This window comes from Hemitrygon akajei, chromosome 23, assembly GCF_048418815.1.
Source record: "Hemitrygon akajei chromosome 23, sHemAka1.3, whole genome shotgun sequence".
Classification (NCBI taxonomy): domain Eukaryota; kingdom Metazoa; phylum Chordata; class Chondrichthyes; order Myliobatiformes; family Dasyatidae; genus Hemitrygon; species Hemitrygon akajei.
Window position 1 is genome coordinate 44,719,130 of NC_133146.1, and position 20,225 is coordinate 44,739,354.

Sequence of the window (20,225 nt, forward strand, 5' to 3'; positions counted from 1 at the left end):
GGGTTGTCCTTGGCGCTAGTGCTACAGGCAGCAGAGTAAAGCTGCAATCTGTTACAAGATGATAGTACGTGAAGCATTGTCTTTGGCTAATATAGAAATAGATTTTTAAAACATTCCTCAATTTTTAACAGAAGTTTTACTATTGATTTAATCACACTTGAGACCTTGTTTCGGGTTTGAAAGATTTTTCAAAGTTGTCTAATAGAGGCAAATTAATAACTGAAAACACCCAATTTTGTCAAACATCAAACTGAAGCAAAGATAACTTAAAAATTCAAGCACTAGTTTTATATCGTACAGCATAACAATCTTTTGTATTTCCACAAATTTCCAAAAAGTCTTTTGTATATCCAAGAAACAAACTAATGCACATCTTGGTAGATTATACAGTCTGAATAATGGTCTGTGGCTTTGGATTTGTTATACTATTCTGCAAGTAAATTTGTTTCAAAGTAAAACTGAGTGCTGATCATTGAGTTTCAGCTTTATCATCTTATTCATCAGACATGCCTCCAGGCTACAATGTTGTACTATGTCCTAAAAATGCACCTAGGGGCTGAATTGTTCACTGTTATAAAGAAATTTTAAAATAATCATGACATTAATTGTCTGCATGTCCAGCATAAGCTTATTGAAAGCAACTGAAACCTTGTATGTAACACAATATCTACACTATTGTTGACATGGTAAAATGTTAACTGGGAGCTGCCAAGAACAGTATTATACATTATTCTTTCATGATATTCTGGAATGTTGCTTAAACAGTGATTATTTGCATGCTTATTTGGCGCATTTTCCTTTTAATTTATTCAGGTTCTTGGGTAGAATTACACTATAGTAATAGCATGCAAAATGGAGGACAGGAGCAGGTTCCAGCTTCCACTTCCATCCTCAATGGAGAAATGGAAAGGATACTTCTAGATGCTCAACATGAATCTGGTCGGACTAGCTCCAGAGGTAGTTCCCATTGCGACAGGTAAATGCAACATGAATTTCCATTCTGAAAAATGAACAGCAAATGTATTAACAACACACACAAAATGCTGGTGGAACACAGCAGGCCAGGCAGCATCTATAAGGAGAAGCACTATCGACGTTTCGGGCCGAGACCCTTCGTCAGGACTAACTGAAAGGAGAGATACTAAGAGATTTGAAAGTAGTGGGGGGAGGGGGAAATGCAAAATAATAGAAGACGGGAGGGGGTGGGATGAAGCTAAGAGCTGGAAAGGTGATTGGCGAAAGTGATACAGAGCTGGAGAAGGGAAAGGATCATGGGACGGGAGGCCTCGGGAGAAAGAAAGGGGGAGGGGAGCACCAGAGGGAGATGGAGAACAGGCAGAGTGATGGGCAGAGAGAGAAAAAACAAACAACTAAATATGTCAAGGATGAGATAAGAAGGGGAGGAGGGGCATTAACGGAAGTTAGAGAAGTCAATGTTCATGCCATCAGGTTGGAGGCTACCCAGCCAGTATATAAGGTGTTGTTCCTCCAACCTGAGTGTGGCTCATCTCCCTCTGGTGCTCCCCTCCCCCTTTCTTTCTCCTGAGGCCTCCCGTCCCATGATCCTTTTCCTCCTCCAGCTCTGTATCACTTTCGCCAATCACCTTTCCAGCTCTTAGCTTCATCCCACCCCCTCTGGTCTTCTCCTATCATTTCACATTTCCCCTCCCCCCACTATTTTCAAATCTCTTAGTATCTCTCCTTTCAGTTTGTCCTGACGAAGGGTCTCGGCCCGAAACATCGACATTGCTTCTCCTTATACATGCTGCCTGGCCTGCTGTATTCCACCAGCATTTTGTGTGTTACCTCTGCCAGCAAATGTATAAAACACTTAACAATTACAGATTTAAATGGTTTGATTTGTAATGCCCATAATGATGGAAATAACTGTAGCTTAAGTGATTTATTGTTTGGGTTGAGTTCTCTGACCTTGGCAAACCACTTGCAAATGTTTTGTCACCATACAAGGAGACATCATCTGTGTGCTGTTCACGTGTGGTGTGTCCTCTGTATGCTTGGCCTTTATATACTTAACAATCAGCTGATTGGTCATCTTTGTGGAAACTCAATTGCAGGGTGGGGCGGGGCCTTGTCACTGATTCGTTGTGTGGTAATCTCAGAGTTGTGGTCTGGAATTTTGCCAGCATTGGCTGATAAATAGGAATGAGGTCTACATGTCTGTTAACAGAATTGTCTGCAGAAAACCATGCTTCTAGGAATGTTCTTTCCTGCTGCATGTTTGCTTGCACCATGACTTTCATCGATGCCTAGTTGAGTTTGTGCCCGTCTCTACAAAATCCAATGTGGGGTGGGGTCTGCAGCAAATATTATGTTAGCCAAACTAGGAGAAAACTATCCACAAGGATCCATGAACATCAACTGGCTGTGAAGCAGTGTGACCAACTCTCCTGAGTCTCTACCCATGAAGATTGAGAGGGACATAAATTCATATGCGATGAAACGTTTGCAAATGAATTATCAAGATCGGAGAACAACTCAACCCAAGCACATAATGATTTATTTGAAGCTACCCATCCTAAATGTGTCAGAGTAGGAAGAGCATACATGGTACACAAGTTGATTCCTTCCCAAGTAGGTAATTTTTCAAATTTGGTTTATTATTTTGAATTGTTTACTCATCTTAAAATGTACCAGGAAAAGTAATGCTGACAAAAAAAACTTTGTTTTTTTATTTATAAAAATATTTTTCCTCAAGAAAATTATTATCATTTACAGCATAGGTAATCTCCCAAATCTTCACTTTTTAATCTATGCCTGATTTCCGTCTGAACAGAATCAATCAGGGCCTCTTGACAGTTCTTTAGTCCCCTACTTTACAAGGTCTATTTCTATTTTTTTTCTCATTTGATTCGCAGCTTTGGGTAACTGCGCTGTAAAACCAGACTATTCCATATAATTAGCCAAGTATTTTGTATGTTTTACAACCTCTGCAACATTTGGAGCTTTGGAAGCTAATTCCAATGGATTACGTACATGTCAAAGATGCTATTATATACAGTGCATGGTTTTGACAGTTTGGGTATTGCTATGGTCTTGGAGCAAACGCTGCGTTAGCACCTGGATCTACTATCCACAACAATGTGTTTAAGTTTGCTGGGACACTTGCAGCTTTAAAATGTTGTACCTATTTTCACTGTCTTTTGCACCTTCCAATGGAAACGTTGATGATGTTAAAATCTTCATTTTGCATTTAAAGTTCAACAAAGAAGAAGTATGTATCAATTAACACATTTTACAGTTGCCATCTACCACATGCCAATATCATTTGATACTTGCATGCTTCAGTATCTTTGATCTCTGAAGCTAGTTACAGTTTATTTTTTTATAAACAAAATATACTTTATTCCAAAATAAAATTATGTACAATAAACCATTCAATGACTCTCAGTCCTTCACAAATGTTTCCATTACAGTCTTTAGATTCCCACACTTTAGCCACCCAGGTGGCACTCTGTTACTTCATATTTACATACACTTGTTCAAGGGTATACACCTCACCCCCCCCCACCCCTCAACTTCCACGGGAGAAGAACCCTAGGCTGTGGTCCTTCCCCACCGGGCCCTTGCAGTGGCTGCACCAAGTTTGAGTGCGTCCCTCAGCACGTACTCCTGCAGCCGAGAATGTGCCAGTCGGCAGCATTCCCCCACGGACATCTCCACGTGCTCGTAGGCCATCAAGTTTTGGGCTGACCAAAGAGCGTCTTTCACCGAGTTGATGATCTGCCAGCAGCACCGGGTGTTGGTCTCCATGTGCATCCCTGGGAACAGCCCATAGATCAGAGAGTCCTCTGTTACGCAGCTGCTGGGGATGAACCTCGACACTGTCCCTTCCATCCTCCTCCACACCTCCTCACTGCAGTCCTGTTACAGTTTAACTTCAATAATCCACTATCCCATTGTTCAGCAATTAATGGCTAGCAGCGGGCTTGCCATACTCTGTTTCCTGCTCTCCTTTTAGACTCATGGGAGCCCATTTCTAATGCTCCTTTTAAACTTGTCACGTCCGTACCACCAGAGTAAGCAGTTGGTGGAACCTTTTTTGCTTACCCTCAATGATAAATCCTTTTAAGGTGGGGGGTCCAACTACTTTAAATGGAAACCATTGCCTGCCTTCTATTATATCTTTCTCATGTAGTATTCCAGTAAAGCACATCTTTTTTGGTTTCTTTTTTGTTTTGATTTAAGGTCCTTGATTTAGTTAAACTAGAAACATGAGAAAAATTGCTTGAAATTCAAAGCAACACACGTAAAATGCTGGAGGAACTCAGCAGGTCTGGCAGCATCTATGGAAAAGAGCAAACCTTGATGCAGGGTCTCAGCCCAAATTGTCAAGTATTTACTCTTTTCCATCGATGCTGCTTGAGCTGCTGAGTTCCTCCAGTATTTTGTGTGTATTGATGTTCATGGAACTACATCATAGTAAATGTGAAACTCTGTCATAATATAATACAGCAAGGTTATTAATTAACCCTTTCTCAATGCACAATGCTCAACCGTCATTCTTATTTCTAATGAGAGCATTTTAATTACATTTCTAATGTAGTTAAGAACTAAAATATTGTCAACATTGAATAGTTCACCTTGTTTAATTCACAGCCCTCCACGTTCCTTGACTCCACATCAGCCACGATGTGGTTCAGAGATGGATACACACAGCATTGGAGAAAAAAACAGCTCACAGGTATGAAAATTTCAAAATATTCTGTAGCTTTTCTTTAAAATCTCTTCTGGAATTTGCAGAGTAGTCAAGTAATTATCACAGCTCAATAAGTAAAGGTAGATGTACAGCAGGATTTGTATCAATGACACTAGCAACTCTGAAGTTCACCATAGCACAATCCTGCAGAATTTCTGTAGGTTGTTGTTATTTTTAAAATGAATGATGGAAAACATACTACATCTGTTGTGTTACTTCCAATGATAAGATTCTAAAGCAGTTAAGAGAATTTTGCAATCTTACTTAGATTAGAAATAACTCAATTCTGCATTGTATACAAAGTTGCGCAACACAATTGGTTAACCATAGTTACAATACAAGTTTAAATGTAGGATCAGTTATAGTCTTTACAGCCCCTCAAACCTGCTCCACCATTCACTCAGATCGTAGCTGATCTGAGTCTGATTTCTGCTGTACTTTTACCTGCTTCTCCATAACCCTTAACTCCACTCTAGTTCAGTGAATGGTATATCTCAGCCCTTATTGTATGTTTTACCCTAGCCACAGATATCTAGGGTAATACATTCCATTTATTCAAGACCCATAAAGAAGAAATTCCTCCTCCTATGTATCTTAAATGAATGATTCCATTATTTTGAATCTCTGCTCCCTACCTCTGGATGGGTAAGCTTCACCAGTGGGGAGAAAAAACAGTGTTAAAGCTTTAGGTAGAACACATTTCAAAAGAATAGATACCCCAACAAGCGGAATGTCTTGTCGGCATTCACCTCTCTTGTTTTGATAAGATCATCTGTCATTCTTCTAAACTGTTATGAGTATGGCCCAACACGCATAAACTTTCCTCTTAAGACATCCACTTTATCCTAGGAATCAGCCCAGTGAACGTTCTCTGAACTATCTGCATAGAGAAGAACACCCACCCTTAATTAAATTGCATGAAGAAATCCATGCAACTGTGGTTATTCCAGTGTCCTGAATAATAATAACAGGACTTCTGTAGGTTTATGCTCCATCACCATTTGTGTATTGACAGAACCAAAGTAGTAATTTATGTGTTTAGTCAGGCAATATAGGCAAGGTTCTAAATGAATAAATGATTATCTGAAGCAGGTCGGTATTAGGCGATGTTAGCAACCCTTATGCATCCCAGGACGTCTAAGTCCCCAGGATTGAATGAGAACTATCCTGGATTGCTATGGGAAGCAAGGGAAGAGATAACTAGGATCCTGATAAAGATTTTTGCATCTTCATTACCCACGGGTGAGATGCTAGGTAACTTATGTTGTTCCTTAATGTAAGGAACGGATAGCAAGGTAACTACAAGCCAAGTCACACAGCCAGAGGTAGGGAAATTATTGGAGAAAATCTTAATGGATAGAATGTGTGTATATGTGGAAAGACACAGATCAATCACAGTTAGTATGTCTGTGTACAGGGGAAATTTTGCCTTGCTAACAGATTTCAGTCTTCTGAAAAGATAACTCAGAAACTTAATAAGGCTAGGGCATTAGACATTAGACAATATCTATATGGATTTTGCTAAGGCATGTGCCAAGGTTAAAAGAGTGCTAAAGAAGGCTGATGTCTGGGAGAGTTAAGTGCACATTTGCCTGAAAGTGGCAACTGCATAGGGTGATTAAGGAACTTTATATCATGCTTGTCTTTGTAATAGCATACTATAAGAATATTGACATGTTATGTTGCAACTTTACAAACCAGCAGTTAGACCACACTTGGAGTATTGTGTGCTGTTCTGGTTACCATACAATGGGAGAAATGTGGTTGTGCTGGGAGTGCAAAGAAGATTTACCAGGATTGGAGAGTTTTTGTGGTGTGGAGAAATTGTATAGTTAGTGTTTGTTTTTCCTGGTGTAAAGGAGGCTTATGACTGACCTAACAAAGATATATAAAATTATTAGAGGCATAAATGTCAGAATATTTTTCTTATGGTAGGGATGTCAAAAAATGAGAAGTCAAGGTCTTAAGATGAGAGGAAAGAATTTACAAAGGAGATGGTGGCAAGATTTCTTTTTCCACAGAGTGGTTGATAGCTAGAACTCATTGCCTGAGGAGATAGTGGAGTCAAGTGCAGTTATTATGATTGAGATATTTAGACAGGCAAGGCGTAGAGGATAAGGTCCTAATGAAAACAAATGAGATTAGTGTATATTCTATAAGGATTGGGATCGACATTTGTGCTGTAACTCTACTTAAATGAAGGAGCTTAATTTTAGCAAGGTCATAAATCTGAAGACTGAAGAGATGACATGTTCAAAGGAGTGTCTGATTACAATGTGTGGCGTATTTCCACAGGCAGTTTCCATATTAAATCTAAGTGTGAAAAGTTATAAAGGAAAGCATTGATGGGGAAATGCACACAAATGCAAAATGTTTAATTTATTATAATGAGTTTCATGTGTCTTATGGTTATCTAGACATTTACTCAAAACAAAATGTAATTCAAAGTAAGAGGACATTGCTTTCATTACAATTGTTACAAATAAATTTTGCAGTGACGGCAATCACGCAAAATCCAGTTAGGTGGTGCTGAACTCAGACACAGTCAACCAAAGGTGTTACTGCCTTTTTAAAGCGTATTTTTTATGATCGCAAGACCCTGCTTGATATTTAGAAATTAAAATACTGGAGGTCTACCCTATTAGCGAGTTGCTTATTGGCAGAAAAACTGAAGGAGGTGGACTGTGATGTTGCCTGCGACAGAGTGGCATTGGTGCACAAAGGAGGTGTGCAGTGTAACAGTGAGTGCTAGTCTTCGTCGCTTTTCTCGTGATCGCAAGACTCCATTGGACTTTGGTGGTGTGGAATGCTGCAGGTCCAATTTATTGGCAAATGGTAGGGGAGCTGTGTGGCCTTGGTCATAGCAAGAACCTAGGCCTCAAGCTACAGTGTCCCCTGCTTGCAGCCGCTGAGGGGAAAGCATTGGAGTCTTGTGCCCCACCAATGTGCTGGAGGTGGTGAACAAACTATGTTGTGTTCAACTGTTGACTGCTACAACGTTCACGGACTTGAACTATATATTTGTGTGACTGTATTTTGCTGCAATCAAATGCGCTTGATGTCTTGTATGTGCCTTGTGCTGTGTATGACTGGTTGCTACTGTGTTTCGCACCTTGACCCTGGAGTAATGCAGTTTTGTTTGGCTGTATTCATGTATGCTTGAATGACAGTTGAACTTGAAAAATCGCATAGCATTTTGCAACAAGTATTAATGAAAATAATTATCAATAATTTGCTCCAATTATTTTGGAGGAGAGTAGTTACATGAGTGAAGTGAAATTGTTCAAAGAACCTAGGAAGATAACAAAATTAAACTGGAATAATTATCCATTATTGATAATACCTATAACTGATTATTGATATAGACATAGGTGTTTGAGATGTGCCTTGCAAATACTTGAATATAGCCTTCAACTTGCAGAGGCTGGATTGTAGTTGTAAACCAGTCAGTAGGTCTGCAAATAGTTAATAGCCAGTGTGAGTTGGTAGAGAATGTTGCATTCAATGTGATGTCTGCTGCTACTGCAAAAATGATGCACTGAAAGTCAGGTCAAAACACGTTTAACCTCTCATTCATCTCTGGGCTCACTGTTAATTCCTTTGGTTTCACATCCAGTCCCTCTGCTTCATGCCTGACACAGCAAAGCAGAATTCATTTCAATAGTCGCTGATCTTGGTTATAAAGTCAAATTTTTAATTTTTTATTGTTATTTCTCTGAATAAATGCTTTCATGCATTAAGTCATTTGTATTTTTGAATATTTTCAAATCTTAACATTTTGGTTTTTAATATGAATTGGTCATTTATTAGAGACATTAAAAATAGTGAGGTAGTTCTTTAATATAGTGCAAGCTGTCATAGGACATGATTTGAGCTGTGTTATCTGGAGGCATAATTGGTTGTAGAACCTGTGTGGAATCAAAACACTGAGGTAATTTAAAAGATTATTGTGACTGTGAACTGTGGGTCAGAACAAGTATGAGTGTGTGAAGATTTTAAAATACTTAATTTCTCTGTTTAGGTTCCTATGTATGTTATTTAGTAAACACACCTGAATAAAATATGATTGACTTTGATCTCACTGATCTCTCAGACTGTTTGAATTAAGTGATCAATACAATTGTCCATTTCCTTTACTACTTTTGTTGACATGGTTATATAATGATAGATATTTGACATAAGACTGAGTATGCATGACGGCTTGGTTTGTAAACTGTCTCAGAGTTCCAGGAACCCAGTTTTGATCCTGACCATTTCTGCTTTCTGAGAGGAGTTTTCATGTTTACCCTGTGACCACAAGGATTTTTTTCCCCGGGTGTTCATTTGCTTCCATATTCCCAAGCACGTGGATTTACCCTCTATGAATTGTCCCTTTTGAATAGTTAAGATGGTGGAATATTTGGGAAAGGAGGAGGGGTGAGTTGATGGGAATGTGGTGACGATGAGTGGAATTAGTGTAAATGATTGCTTGATAGTTGCACAGTCTTGGTGGGCTGAAGAGCCTGTTTCCTTGCCATGCAAATCTAACGAGCTCTATGACATCCTCATATTAATAATTCACATGAATGATTGGGATAACCTGACTTAAAACAAATGTATATTAATATTATGAATGTTGGCCTTGTCGCATTCTGAAATGTAGATTGCATTTTAATTAGTTAAACTGGAGCTGTGTTTAACCTAACCAAATTAAAGCTATATAGCGCTCACTTGAAAGTGTCTGAAGTAGACAAATCCAGAGAAGTGTGGCAGCTTTAAGCTCCTCGAGTCAGCTGGAAGGTAGTTACGTGTGTATGGAGAGTTTTGCCTCCATGCTTTTTTTTTAAAAAAAAGAGCAGGGCACGAAATTTTTGTCATCATTCCCTCACATTAACATTACAGTGTTATTTGTACAAAAAGCTATATGAATTATGAACATGTGCAAAAGAACATTTAATAATATTTTCATGATTTTTTTCCTTTAGTCTGAAGAAGATTATCTAGAAAGAAAGAGAGAGGTAGAAAATATAATGAAGAAAAATGCTGACTGGATATGGGATTGGTCAAGTAGACCTGAGAATATCCCCCCAAAGTAAGTACAGACTTGGATTTATTACCCACCATTAGTCATGTTCCTCACCTAATCACTCATCAACTTAAATCATAGACAGGTTTAAATTAGGACAATCCCGGAAAATTTACTACCCTAACTGAAAGAGATGTTCAAAATTGAAAAGGATCTTCATTGAAAGTCAGTATTTGGTTGATTGTCAAGTTTATTAATAGTAAAAAGAAATGAAGGAAGGTTGGAGAAAAATGTTATGTGGATGATGTTGAATCACATGTCTCTGCCATGGCCTGTGAACTGTAAGGTGTAAATGCTCTTAGAATTAGTTTAATAACTTCCCACTGGCTTCGAAGCTTTTTGGACATTTCTTACCTGGAACTATCGTCAGCAAGTATAAATGACGCACGACCAAACACAATCTTAATGTGGACAAATTTGACATCTAACTTAAAAGATCTTATGTTAAAATAGGAATGCTCTGTTTGTGTATGCACTGCTATTCATTTGGTTGGTGGAGGGGAGAGGGATGGGTGTGGGGGGGTGGGGATGAGGGGGGATGGTGATGAGGGTTGGAGGGTGGCTGGGTTAAACAGTCAGAATAATCTGCAACTGGTTGTATTGAATGTAATTTGTTGGTGTTGCAATAAAAATTAGTGATAAATAAGAATTAGTTTAATAACTTGAAAAATTATAGTTTTAAGTTAATTTTACATTCCATTAAAAGTGGGATGGGGGAGGTGGGGTGAATATCCATCCAGGTCTAGCTAAGAAACAAAAGGATAGTATTAAAGTAAAAGAAGAGTTGCAATGTTTTCAGGAGCAGGGAGCTCACAGATAGGGCGAGTTTTATTATTTAAAGTAGTTTTCCAGAGTATTTGCTAGAGGGAGAAAGTAAAACAAGGGAGTAAACCGGCCCCTTCTTGATCACTGCCACATCCCACCCAGTTCTCAAAGTTCAGAACTATCACTTAATTCTACCTACTGAAACTGTCAGCCAATTTTCATGCTGAGTTCTTGTCCCACCACTTCCAACCACAACCCCCCCCCCCCCCCCCCCAAACTCCCACTTCATCTGCTCCACATTTCCACTCAATGACACTATGGACCTGCTGGATGTTTTACTTTATGACAACATGCAGAATAAAGGGGGTCCTTCATGTAAGACCCATTCAACAGCTTCTGCTGCCTTTAGCGCTTTCAAGCAACAGACCCATGACCACAATCATGAGTGACCTCCGCAGTGACCAATTAATCCGTCTCTGCAAGATGAAATTCTAAGCCTGGTTAGGGAGTGAGAATATGGTCTATATAAGCATCCCAAAAAGACCATGAAGGGATATATACAGGTTAAGCAAGCATGCTGGAAGATACCAGGTGAAATATAGTATAGGAACATTTGGAGAGCAGCAAAATGAATATGTTTGAATGGTGAACACTTATTAAATATTTGTGCAGTGGTTCATGAAAGTTCTCAAGCAGATAAAACAAACAATTAGAGCAGTATGTTGATTTTTATTATAGATGGATGGGAATACAAAGTTTCAAGTCTTGCTGCAATTATACAGGGATTGGTGAAGCAACACATGGAGTCCTGGGTGCAGTTTCAGCCTCAATGCCTCAGTAAGGGTATAATTGGAGGAAATGCAGCTTGGGTTTAGTAAATTAAATTCTTGGACGAGCAGCTTGGTTTATGAAGTGAGATCAAATAATAGAACATAGAACATAGAATAATACAGCACATTACAGGCCCTTCGGCCCACAATGTTGTGCCGACCCTCAAACCCTGCCTCCCATATAACCCCCCACCTTAAATTCCACCATATACCTGTCTAGTAGTCTCTTAAGTCTGCTATCAGTAGCGTGAGGGGAATCAATTGAAACATTACTGAGGGCACTGATTCCTGTTGGTGAGGAATGTGGAACTAGAGAGCTGAGCTTGTAAATGTTGATGGTTTGAAATTCAAAACTCAATCTTTGTGCATATACAAGACGGAGTTTGAAAGAACTCACACAGCAAAGGAATTAAGTGCTGTGGCAGGAAAGTGATACTGAGCCAGCTATGATCTTGCTGTATTTAGGTTAAGATGCCAAATGGTTTACTAATGTTCCTATTTCTTGCATTATTCGGGAGAGGGGGTAAACAGTAATCTTCAATTAAACTTGATGGTTTTATGGGTGGGGGGGGGGGGGGGGATTTCATTTGCACACCGGATGAATCAAATGACTTGTTTGTGTGTTCTGGCACTGTATAATTGTGCTGTCTTTGGAATTTCTTTAACACTATAGCTGTACCTAAAGTTTCTCCTTCTGAACTAGGGAATTCCAGTTCAAACATCCAAAGCGTTCTGGTACTCTGAGCATGAGGAATACTGGTGTCATGAAAAAAGGAGGTATTTTCTCGGCTGAATTCCTGAAAGTTTTCCTGCCATCACTGTTTATCTCCCATATACTTGCTGTTGGTTTGGGGTAAGTTATTATCCAGTTGACTGTGCTATTCTAAATTTACATTGCGATCCATTAACTGCACAGATACAAATGTTTAATGGAATTATTTCAATCTGCAGTTCTCATTAGTTAAGATATTTTGTGGATTAACCTGAATTGAACATTTTCATACTGAACTTCAGGTTCAAAATTTGTCTTAATATGGTCACTGACGTTAGTTTCTTAATCATAATGGAAAAACCAATTATTTTGTAGACACTAAGAAAGTCCTTCCTGTAATTGGTTTCTTGCTCACTTTTGAACTTTGAGCCTGTTGTACATGCATCTGTATCCTTGATAGACAGAATTTCTGCCTAACATCACACCTTACTGATTGTGCTCTGTGTTTCTGCATTTAAATCCCATTTCCAACTGATGTTCCCTATCAAAACTTTGACAGGTTTATGGTAACCATTTCCTACGATTTCAATGTGCTTGTGATTTAAGAATGTAGAAAATCTACCTTTGTTTCTCCCTCTGGAGGGTAGTGTTGAAAATAAATTGTTAAATTATGAAACAAACTATTCTTAAACATTTTCTTCAGCATCAACTTATTAAATTATTTTTATAGTAAACATAAGAGGACCTGATAATATTAAAATATTGATCTTATTTATAAACACGAGAGTCTGCAGATGCTGGAAATCCAGAGCAACCCATACAAAATTGTGGAGGACCTCAGCAGGTCAGGCAGCATTGATAAATATGAATAAATAGTCAATGTTTTAGGCTGAGACCCTTCATCAGGACTGGAAAGGAAAGGGGAAGAAGCCAGAATAAGAAGGTGGAGAGAGGGGAAGGAGTACAAGCTGGAATATGACAGGTGAAACCAGATGGGTGGAGGAGAGAGGATGAAGTGAGAAGCTGGGAGCTGATGGATGAAAAGGTACAGGGCTAAAGAAGAAGGAATCTGATAGAAAAGAAAGAGGGATACCAGGGGGAGATGTTGGGCAGGTAAGGAGAAGAGAAGAGGTAAGAGGGGAGACAGAGTGGGGAATGGATGAAGGGGGAGGGGGAAATTAGTGGTAGTTAGCGAAATTGATGTTCATGCCATCAGGTTGGAGGTTGCCCAGATGTAAAATTACTCCTCCAATCTGACAGTAGCCTCATCGTTGCAATAGAGGAGGCCATGGACCGACATGTTGGAATGGGAATTGGAGTTAAAATGGTTAGCCACCAGGAAATCCTGTTTGTTGCAGGTGGAGCAAAGGTGCTCAATTAAGTGGTCCCCAAATCTATGTCAGTTCTTACTGACATAAAAGAGGCCACATTGGGATCATCGGATACAGTAGACAACCCCCAACAGATTTGCAAGTGAGTTGTTACCTCACCTGGAAGGACTGTTTTTGGCACTGATTGGAGGTGAGGGATGAGGTGATGGGCAGGTGTAGCACTTCTTCCACTTGCAGGGATAAGTGTCAGGAGTGAGATTACTGGGTAGGGAGGAATGAGAGGATGGTGTTAATGATGTGCTTGGTGGGGTCCAGTTAAAGATGGAAGTTACAGAGAATAATGTGCTGGAAGTTAGTAGTAGTTGAGGACAAGAGAAACTCTCTGTTCAGGTGATGGGAAGATGGGGTGAAGGTGAATGTCTGGGAAAAGAAAATGATGTGGGTGAGGGCCATTTTTTGAAAAAGGAAGGCATCTGATGTGTTGGAAAGGAAAGCTTCATTCTCGGAACAAATGTGGAGACAAAGGATTTGTCTCCTTTTATTTATAGTGGATTCTGGTTAATTGGGCCATTGTTTATTTGCACAGCCGCTTACTTGGGACAATTCAAAGAACAAAAACTAATCAAGAAAGTAGCTCTGATTGTAGTCATTTATTTGGGACATTATGCCACTTAATTGGATGAGGAAACTCTTGCCATGCAGTTTCTAACTAGTATCAATTGACTCTACACCTTGCTTAGAGCAAACAGTTTTTAAATAGCATCAGTTGTATTTATTTGTGTTCAAAAATCAGTGATTTTTTTTGTCACTGATAGTTAGCAAGAAATGAGCAGTAAGACAGTTCAGAATTATTTTACTGTATGTGGTTGCAAGCATTCACCCTGGCACATGAGAGACAACATACCATATGGGTGTCCCGTTCACGTCCACAGAATCTCCTGTCTGTTCCTCTGACTATTGAGTCCCCTATCACTACTGTTTCCCTCTTCTCCCTCTTTCCCTTCTGCACCACAGATCCATGCTTAGTGCCAGTAACCTGTCTCCGTAGCATTCCCCTGGTAGGTCTCTCACAGCAGTATCCAAGACGGAATATTTATTATTGAGGGGAATATCCACAGGGATGCTCTGTGCTAGCTGCATAGTCACCTTCCCATTCCTTTTCCTGACAGTCACTCAGCTACCTGCCTCCTGCAACTTAGGGATGACTACTTCCCTTTAATTCCAGTCGATGATCTCCTCACTCTCCTGTACAAGCTGAAGGTCATCCAGCTGCTGCTCCAAATCCCTAACACAGTCTTCAAGGAACTAACACACAGTAGTATAGTGCTGTAGAAATATTAGTGGTGTACTAATTTGTATTTCATTTACAAACCCCATTTCCAGAAAAGTTGGGATATTTTCCAAAATGCAATAAAAATGAAAATCTGTGATATATTAATTCATGTGAACCCTTATTTAACTGACAAAAGTACAAAGAAAAGATTTTCAATAGTTTTACTGACCAACTTAATTGTATTTTGTAAATATACACAAATTTAGAATTTGATGGCTGCAACACACTCAACAAAAGTTGGGACAGAGTTAAAATAAGATTGATATTTGATAAAATAAGATATTCAGGTAACACCGGTTTGGAAGACTCCACATTAAGCTGTCTAATTGGTAGCAGGTGAGGTATCATGACTGGGTATAAAAGTAGCGTCCATCAAAGGCTCAGTCTTTGCAAACAAGGATGGGTCGTAGCTCACCCCTTTGTGCCAAAATTCATGAGAGAATTGTTAGTCAGTTCAAAAGGAACATTTCCCAATGCAAGATTGCAGAGAATTTAGGTCTTTCAACATCTACAGTACATAATATTGTGAAAAGATTAATAGAATTCAGAGACATCTCAGTGCGTAAAGGGCAAGGTCGGAAACCACTGTTGAATGCGCGTGATCTTCGAGCCATCAGGCGGCACTGCCTAAGAAACCGTCATGCTACTGTGACAATTATAGCCACCTGGGCTCGGGAGTACTTCGGAAAACCATTGTCACTTAACACAGTCCGTCGCTGCATCCAGAAATGCAACTTGAAACTGTATTACGCAAGGAGGAAGCCATACATCAACTCTATGCAGAAACATCGGCGAGTTCTCTGGGCCCGAGCTCATCTCAGATGGACCAAAAGACTGGAACCGTGTGCTGTGGTCAGATGAGTCCACATTTCAGCTAGTTTTCGGGAAAAATGGGCGTCGAGTTCTCCGTGCCAAAGATGAAAACGACCATCCTGATTGTTATCAGCGAAAGGTGCAAAAACCAGCATCTGTGATGGTATAGGGGTGCATCAGTGCCCACGGCATGGGTGAGTTGCATGTATGTGAAGGTACCATTGACTCTGAGGCGTATATTAGGATTTTAGAGAGACATATTTTACCATCAAAGTGACGTCTCTTCCCGGGACATCCATGCTTATTTCAGCAGGACAATACCAGACCACATTCTGCATGAGCTACAACAGCGTGGCTTTGTAGACACAGAGTGCATGTGCTTGACTGGCCTGCTGCCAGTCCAGATCTATCTCCTATTGAAAATGTATGGTGCATCATGAAGAGGAGAATCAGACAACGGAGACCACGGAAGTCTTATATCAAGCAAGAATGAACAAAATTTCCAATTGCAAATCTACTATAATTAGTATCCTCAATTCCAAAACGATTAAAAAGTGTTATTAAAAGGAAAGGTGATGTAACACAATGGTAAACATGCCTCTGTCCCAAATTTTGTTGAGTGTGTTGCAGCCATCAAATTCTAAATTTGTGTATATTTACAAAATACAATTAAGTTGGTTGGTAAAACTATTGAAAATCTTTTCTTTGTACTTTTGTCAGTTAAATAAAGGTTCACGTGAATTAACATCTCACAGATTTTTGTTTTTATTGCATTTTGGAAAATATCCCAACTTTTCTGGAAATGGGGTTTGTAATTACGTAGCTTGTTACTCAGTAAATAGTACTTTTTATAAACCTTTTTAGTTATTTCTTGAAACTTTGGTTAATTGCGGCAACTGCTCAATTGCGCTGAAGTGTACTGGCCCCAGTGTGACCCAATTAACTGGAATCCAGTGTATTTGATTTTATTTACTTTTTTTTAAAAACCAGAAGTACTGTTAGACTGGCTTAATGAGTATTTGTAGAGGGTTTTTCTGAAAGACTGCTAAAAATTGACATAAAAACCCCAGTTTCTCCCATCCCCTTTCCTATGAAGGAAGGTGTCGTATTTCAGTAACTGTTTAAGATAGCCCACATCCCTTCCACTTCTTTACTCCTTTTTCTGATTCACGCTGGGCTTCTCATAATCCCTTTTCAACAAATTCTCCTCCTTCTCTTTCCACCTATGTTTAATTTCCCAGTTTCTGTCTGCTCCCCTAATCTTGTTCTGCTTGCCTGTCACCCACTGTCTCGATACACTTTGTCTCCTATATCCTGCCTTCCTTCCACTATTCTCCTTTTGCCAGGCAGCCTTCTGTTATTTGGTTCCACTCACTACCTTGATCCACCATACCATGCCAGCTGTTGCTGCACCCCTCCCTACTCTCTGCTCAATATTGGCCATCTCTTCCTTACATTCTCTGTCCCAGTGTAGGGTTTTGACCCAAAACATCGAGTGTTCCTTTACCCCCACCAGTGCCGCCTGGCCTGAGTTCCTCTAGCAATTTTATTTTTGCACCAGATCTCAGTAGCTGCAGTGTCTCGTCAACTTTTAATGTCCTAACCCTAGGAGTTATAGGGCAGAATTTTTCTCAAATTACAATGAATCATTTATTTGTGATGGATACGGGTCTAAATTGCTATCATGTGAGGATTTGATGGATATTCTCTGATCAACATATTTTTCTTTCTAGAATCTATATTGGCAGACGCATTAGTACCCCATCCAGCGCTGTTTAAGGATGTTCCACTGAAAGTGTTTTGCGTGTGATGAAGTAGCAGATTCTATGAAGAATTCTCTGAAAAGCGGCCATTAACTATGATGTAGCTACCGTGTTTTTAAGTTATTACAATACTAAGTACTGTGTTCATAGTTGATTAGCCCGATTCTTCTCCCTGACTAGTTAAAAGTTTACCCGTTTAAAGCCATTCACACATGCCATAGACTCATTGATTTCTGTGAAAACTAAATTTTAATTCATAAAAAAATGTGAAACAAGTTGTCTAATAGTGAAAATATATAGGCTAAAGAACTTCTTGAAAAACTTATTTTCCAATTTTCAGATTTGTTCACTTAAAGGTAGATGGAGAGCTTCTGTTCAGTGATCCACTGATGAATAAAAAAGAGCCATTTGTATGAGAATTCCACTTACTATTAGTGGTAACAAGATTGTGAATTCGTAGTATTCAGTTAAGGCAATGAAAATATTGAAATGCAAGCAACCAAGACTTGATCAAGTGGGAATATTGTGGTTGAATGCTGTTTTTTAAACTGATATCTTGTAAGAATTTGAACAGAGTCAGATCTGTACAATAGATCTCAGGAAGTCGACTTGAATTTTTAAAACCAGGTGTTATATATACATCTCTTTTTAAGGTGGATTCCAATAAATCATTTGTCATTGATTGCACTTGGGTTTTGTGATGATGAAATACATCAAATGTAATATCTAAGACACCTCATCAATAATTCTACTGGATTAGAAATGAATTTTTAAAGTCTGTTTAATGCATTTTACTTGTGTTTAGAGACTTGTTTAATATGTATGCAAGAAATTAAACTACGCTGAAACATCCAGGGTTGTCAATAAAGGGAACTTGCCTGTCTGGTAGGTAGTTTAAAAATCACAGTTTGGTTTTTACAATTCAGCCTTCAGAATTCATTAAGTACAAGAATATAGATACAAATGGTATAAAATAATAAAGGAATCATTAGCAAGCTAAAATAAGGTCATGTTTCACAAATAGCATTGTCATGCAAAAATCTTTGTGTGTTGTCCCCAGTGCTTGTAACTGATGCATTCATACAAGTACAATGACTCGTTTAATGTGATGCCATGTATAATGTAGTAGAATTAATAATATATAAAAGAACACATCCAGATAGTTTGATTTGACTGCTGAGCAGAATTGATATTATACAGTTAAAGACTACTAAAGAGAGGCTTCACCAGTTTTACTGGTTTATCATGAGCAGGTCAGGTTACATTGGTCTTTGAGTAGCACATCCTTCACTACCTGAGACACCAAGATGAAGTGACAAGGACAACAAAATTTGAAAAAAATCTAGAAGTAATTTTTGGCCATATAGAACCTTAATTCTTACAGTATAGAACTAGTAGGAATGTCAGGAAAGTAAGGTGTTTCTCGGTGAAAGTCTTTGATTACCTCGCATGCATCTTAGTGAGCACAGCTGCTTCTGCCTGAAATAAATGGTTTTTAATTCTTTAACCACCAAATTTGAAATCCTCATTAATGATGACTGCTTTTTAGACCTATCCAAGTGTCTTGCCTGCTTTAATGTTGTATGTTTTAAGTAGTGGGAGCAATAACTGGAAATGGGGATAATTGGATTAGGTTAATGGAGTTTACTATTTCTTCAGATTTGTTATGCAGATATATTACTTGCATTTTACAGAATGCTGTTGTGATTCATGCTTGTGATTAATATGGAAACATGCTGAAATTTTAAATGTTTACAGTATAATAAAAGCATTATGTGATTATTGAATGAAATTATGTTTTTGTAACAATTAACACGGCACTTGTGCAGGATCCTCTAAAGGTCAACTTGCAGGTTAAGTTGATGGCAAGGAAGGCAAATTCTATGTTCGCATTCATTTTAAGAGGACTAGAATATAAGAACAAGGATGTGATGCTGTGAGGCATTCACCATTTGTAAGGCATTGGTCAGGCTCCACGTGGAGTACCGTGAGTAGTTTTGGGCCCCTTATCAAAAGATATTTAAAAAAATGTGCTGGCTTAGGGGAGGGTCGAGCGGAGGTTTACAAGAATGACTGTGGCAGTGAAAGGGTTAAACTGTGAGGAGCATTTGATGGCTCTGGGCCTGTACTCACTGGGATTTAGAAGAATGAGGGAGAAAAGGTCTGGATAGAGTGGATGTGGAGAGGATGTTTCCTATAGTGGGGGACTCTACGATCACAGCGCATAGCCTCAGAACGGGGGGACATCTATATTAGAACTGAGATGAGGAGGAATTTCTTTAGCCAGAGAGTAGTGAATCTGTGGAATTCAGTGCCACAGATGACTCTGGGGGCCAAGTCGAGTATACTTAACATAGAGGTTGATAGTTTCTTGATTAGTCAAGGTGTCAAAAGTTGCAGACAGAAGGTAGGAGAAAGTACTTGGGAGGGGCAATATGTCAGCCATGATGGAATGGCAGAGCAGACTTGATGAGCCTAATGGCCTAATTCTGGCCCAAAGTCATGTTCTAACACTGAGTTTATATGGTAGAAATGTTGGAATTTATAAGCAAAAGTTATTCTACAGTGATAGAAATCAAGTGAGACACAAGTGATTCTGTAGATGTTGGAAATCTTAAGCAACACAAAATGCTGGAAGAACTCACCAGGTCACACACCGCCTTTGAAGAGGATTGAACATTCGACGTTTCGGGCTGAGGCCCTTCATCAAGCAGAAGCCAGAATAAGAAGGCAGAGCGAAGCCAAAGAGAAGGAGCACAAAGTGGCAGGTGAGTCCGAGCGAGGGGGTAGGTAGGGTGGAAAATCAAGTCACGGGATTACCATGATTGACTGCAATGATCGGCTGATAATTTTCACGTTAATGACATCTACTTCAGTATATTTAACAACATAATAT

General features: G+C 39.2%; 1 protein-coding gene across 1 annotated transcript in view; it reads left to right on the forward strand.

Moving 5' to 3' along the window:
* Positions 1–19,121, forward strand: part of bnip3 (BCL2 interacting protein 3) — a 37,382-nt gene extending 18,261 nt beyond the window's left edge. The window contains exons 2-6 of the mRNA XM_073027554.1: positions 814–976; positions 4,618–4,702; positions 9,682–9,788; positions 12,081–12,230; positions 17,300–19,121. Coding sequence (XP_072883655.1) covers positions 814–976; positions 4,618–4,702; positions 9,682–9,788; positions 12,081–12,230; positions 17,300–17,345 — 551 coding nt within the window. The 3' untranslated portion in view covers positions 17,346–19,121. The remainder of the gene's footprint in view (positions 1–813; positions 977–4,617; positions 4,703–9,681; positions 9,789–12,080; positions 12,231–17,299) is intronic.
* The last annotated feature ends 1,104 nt before the right edge of the window (positions 19,122–20,225 follow it).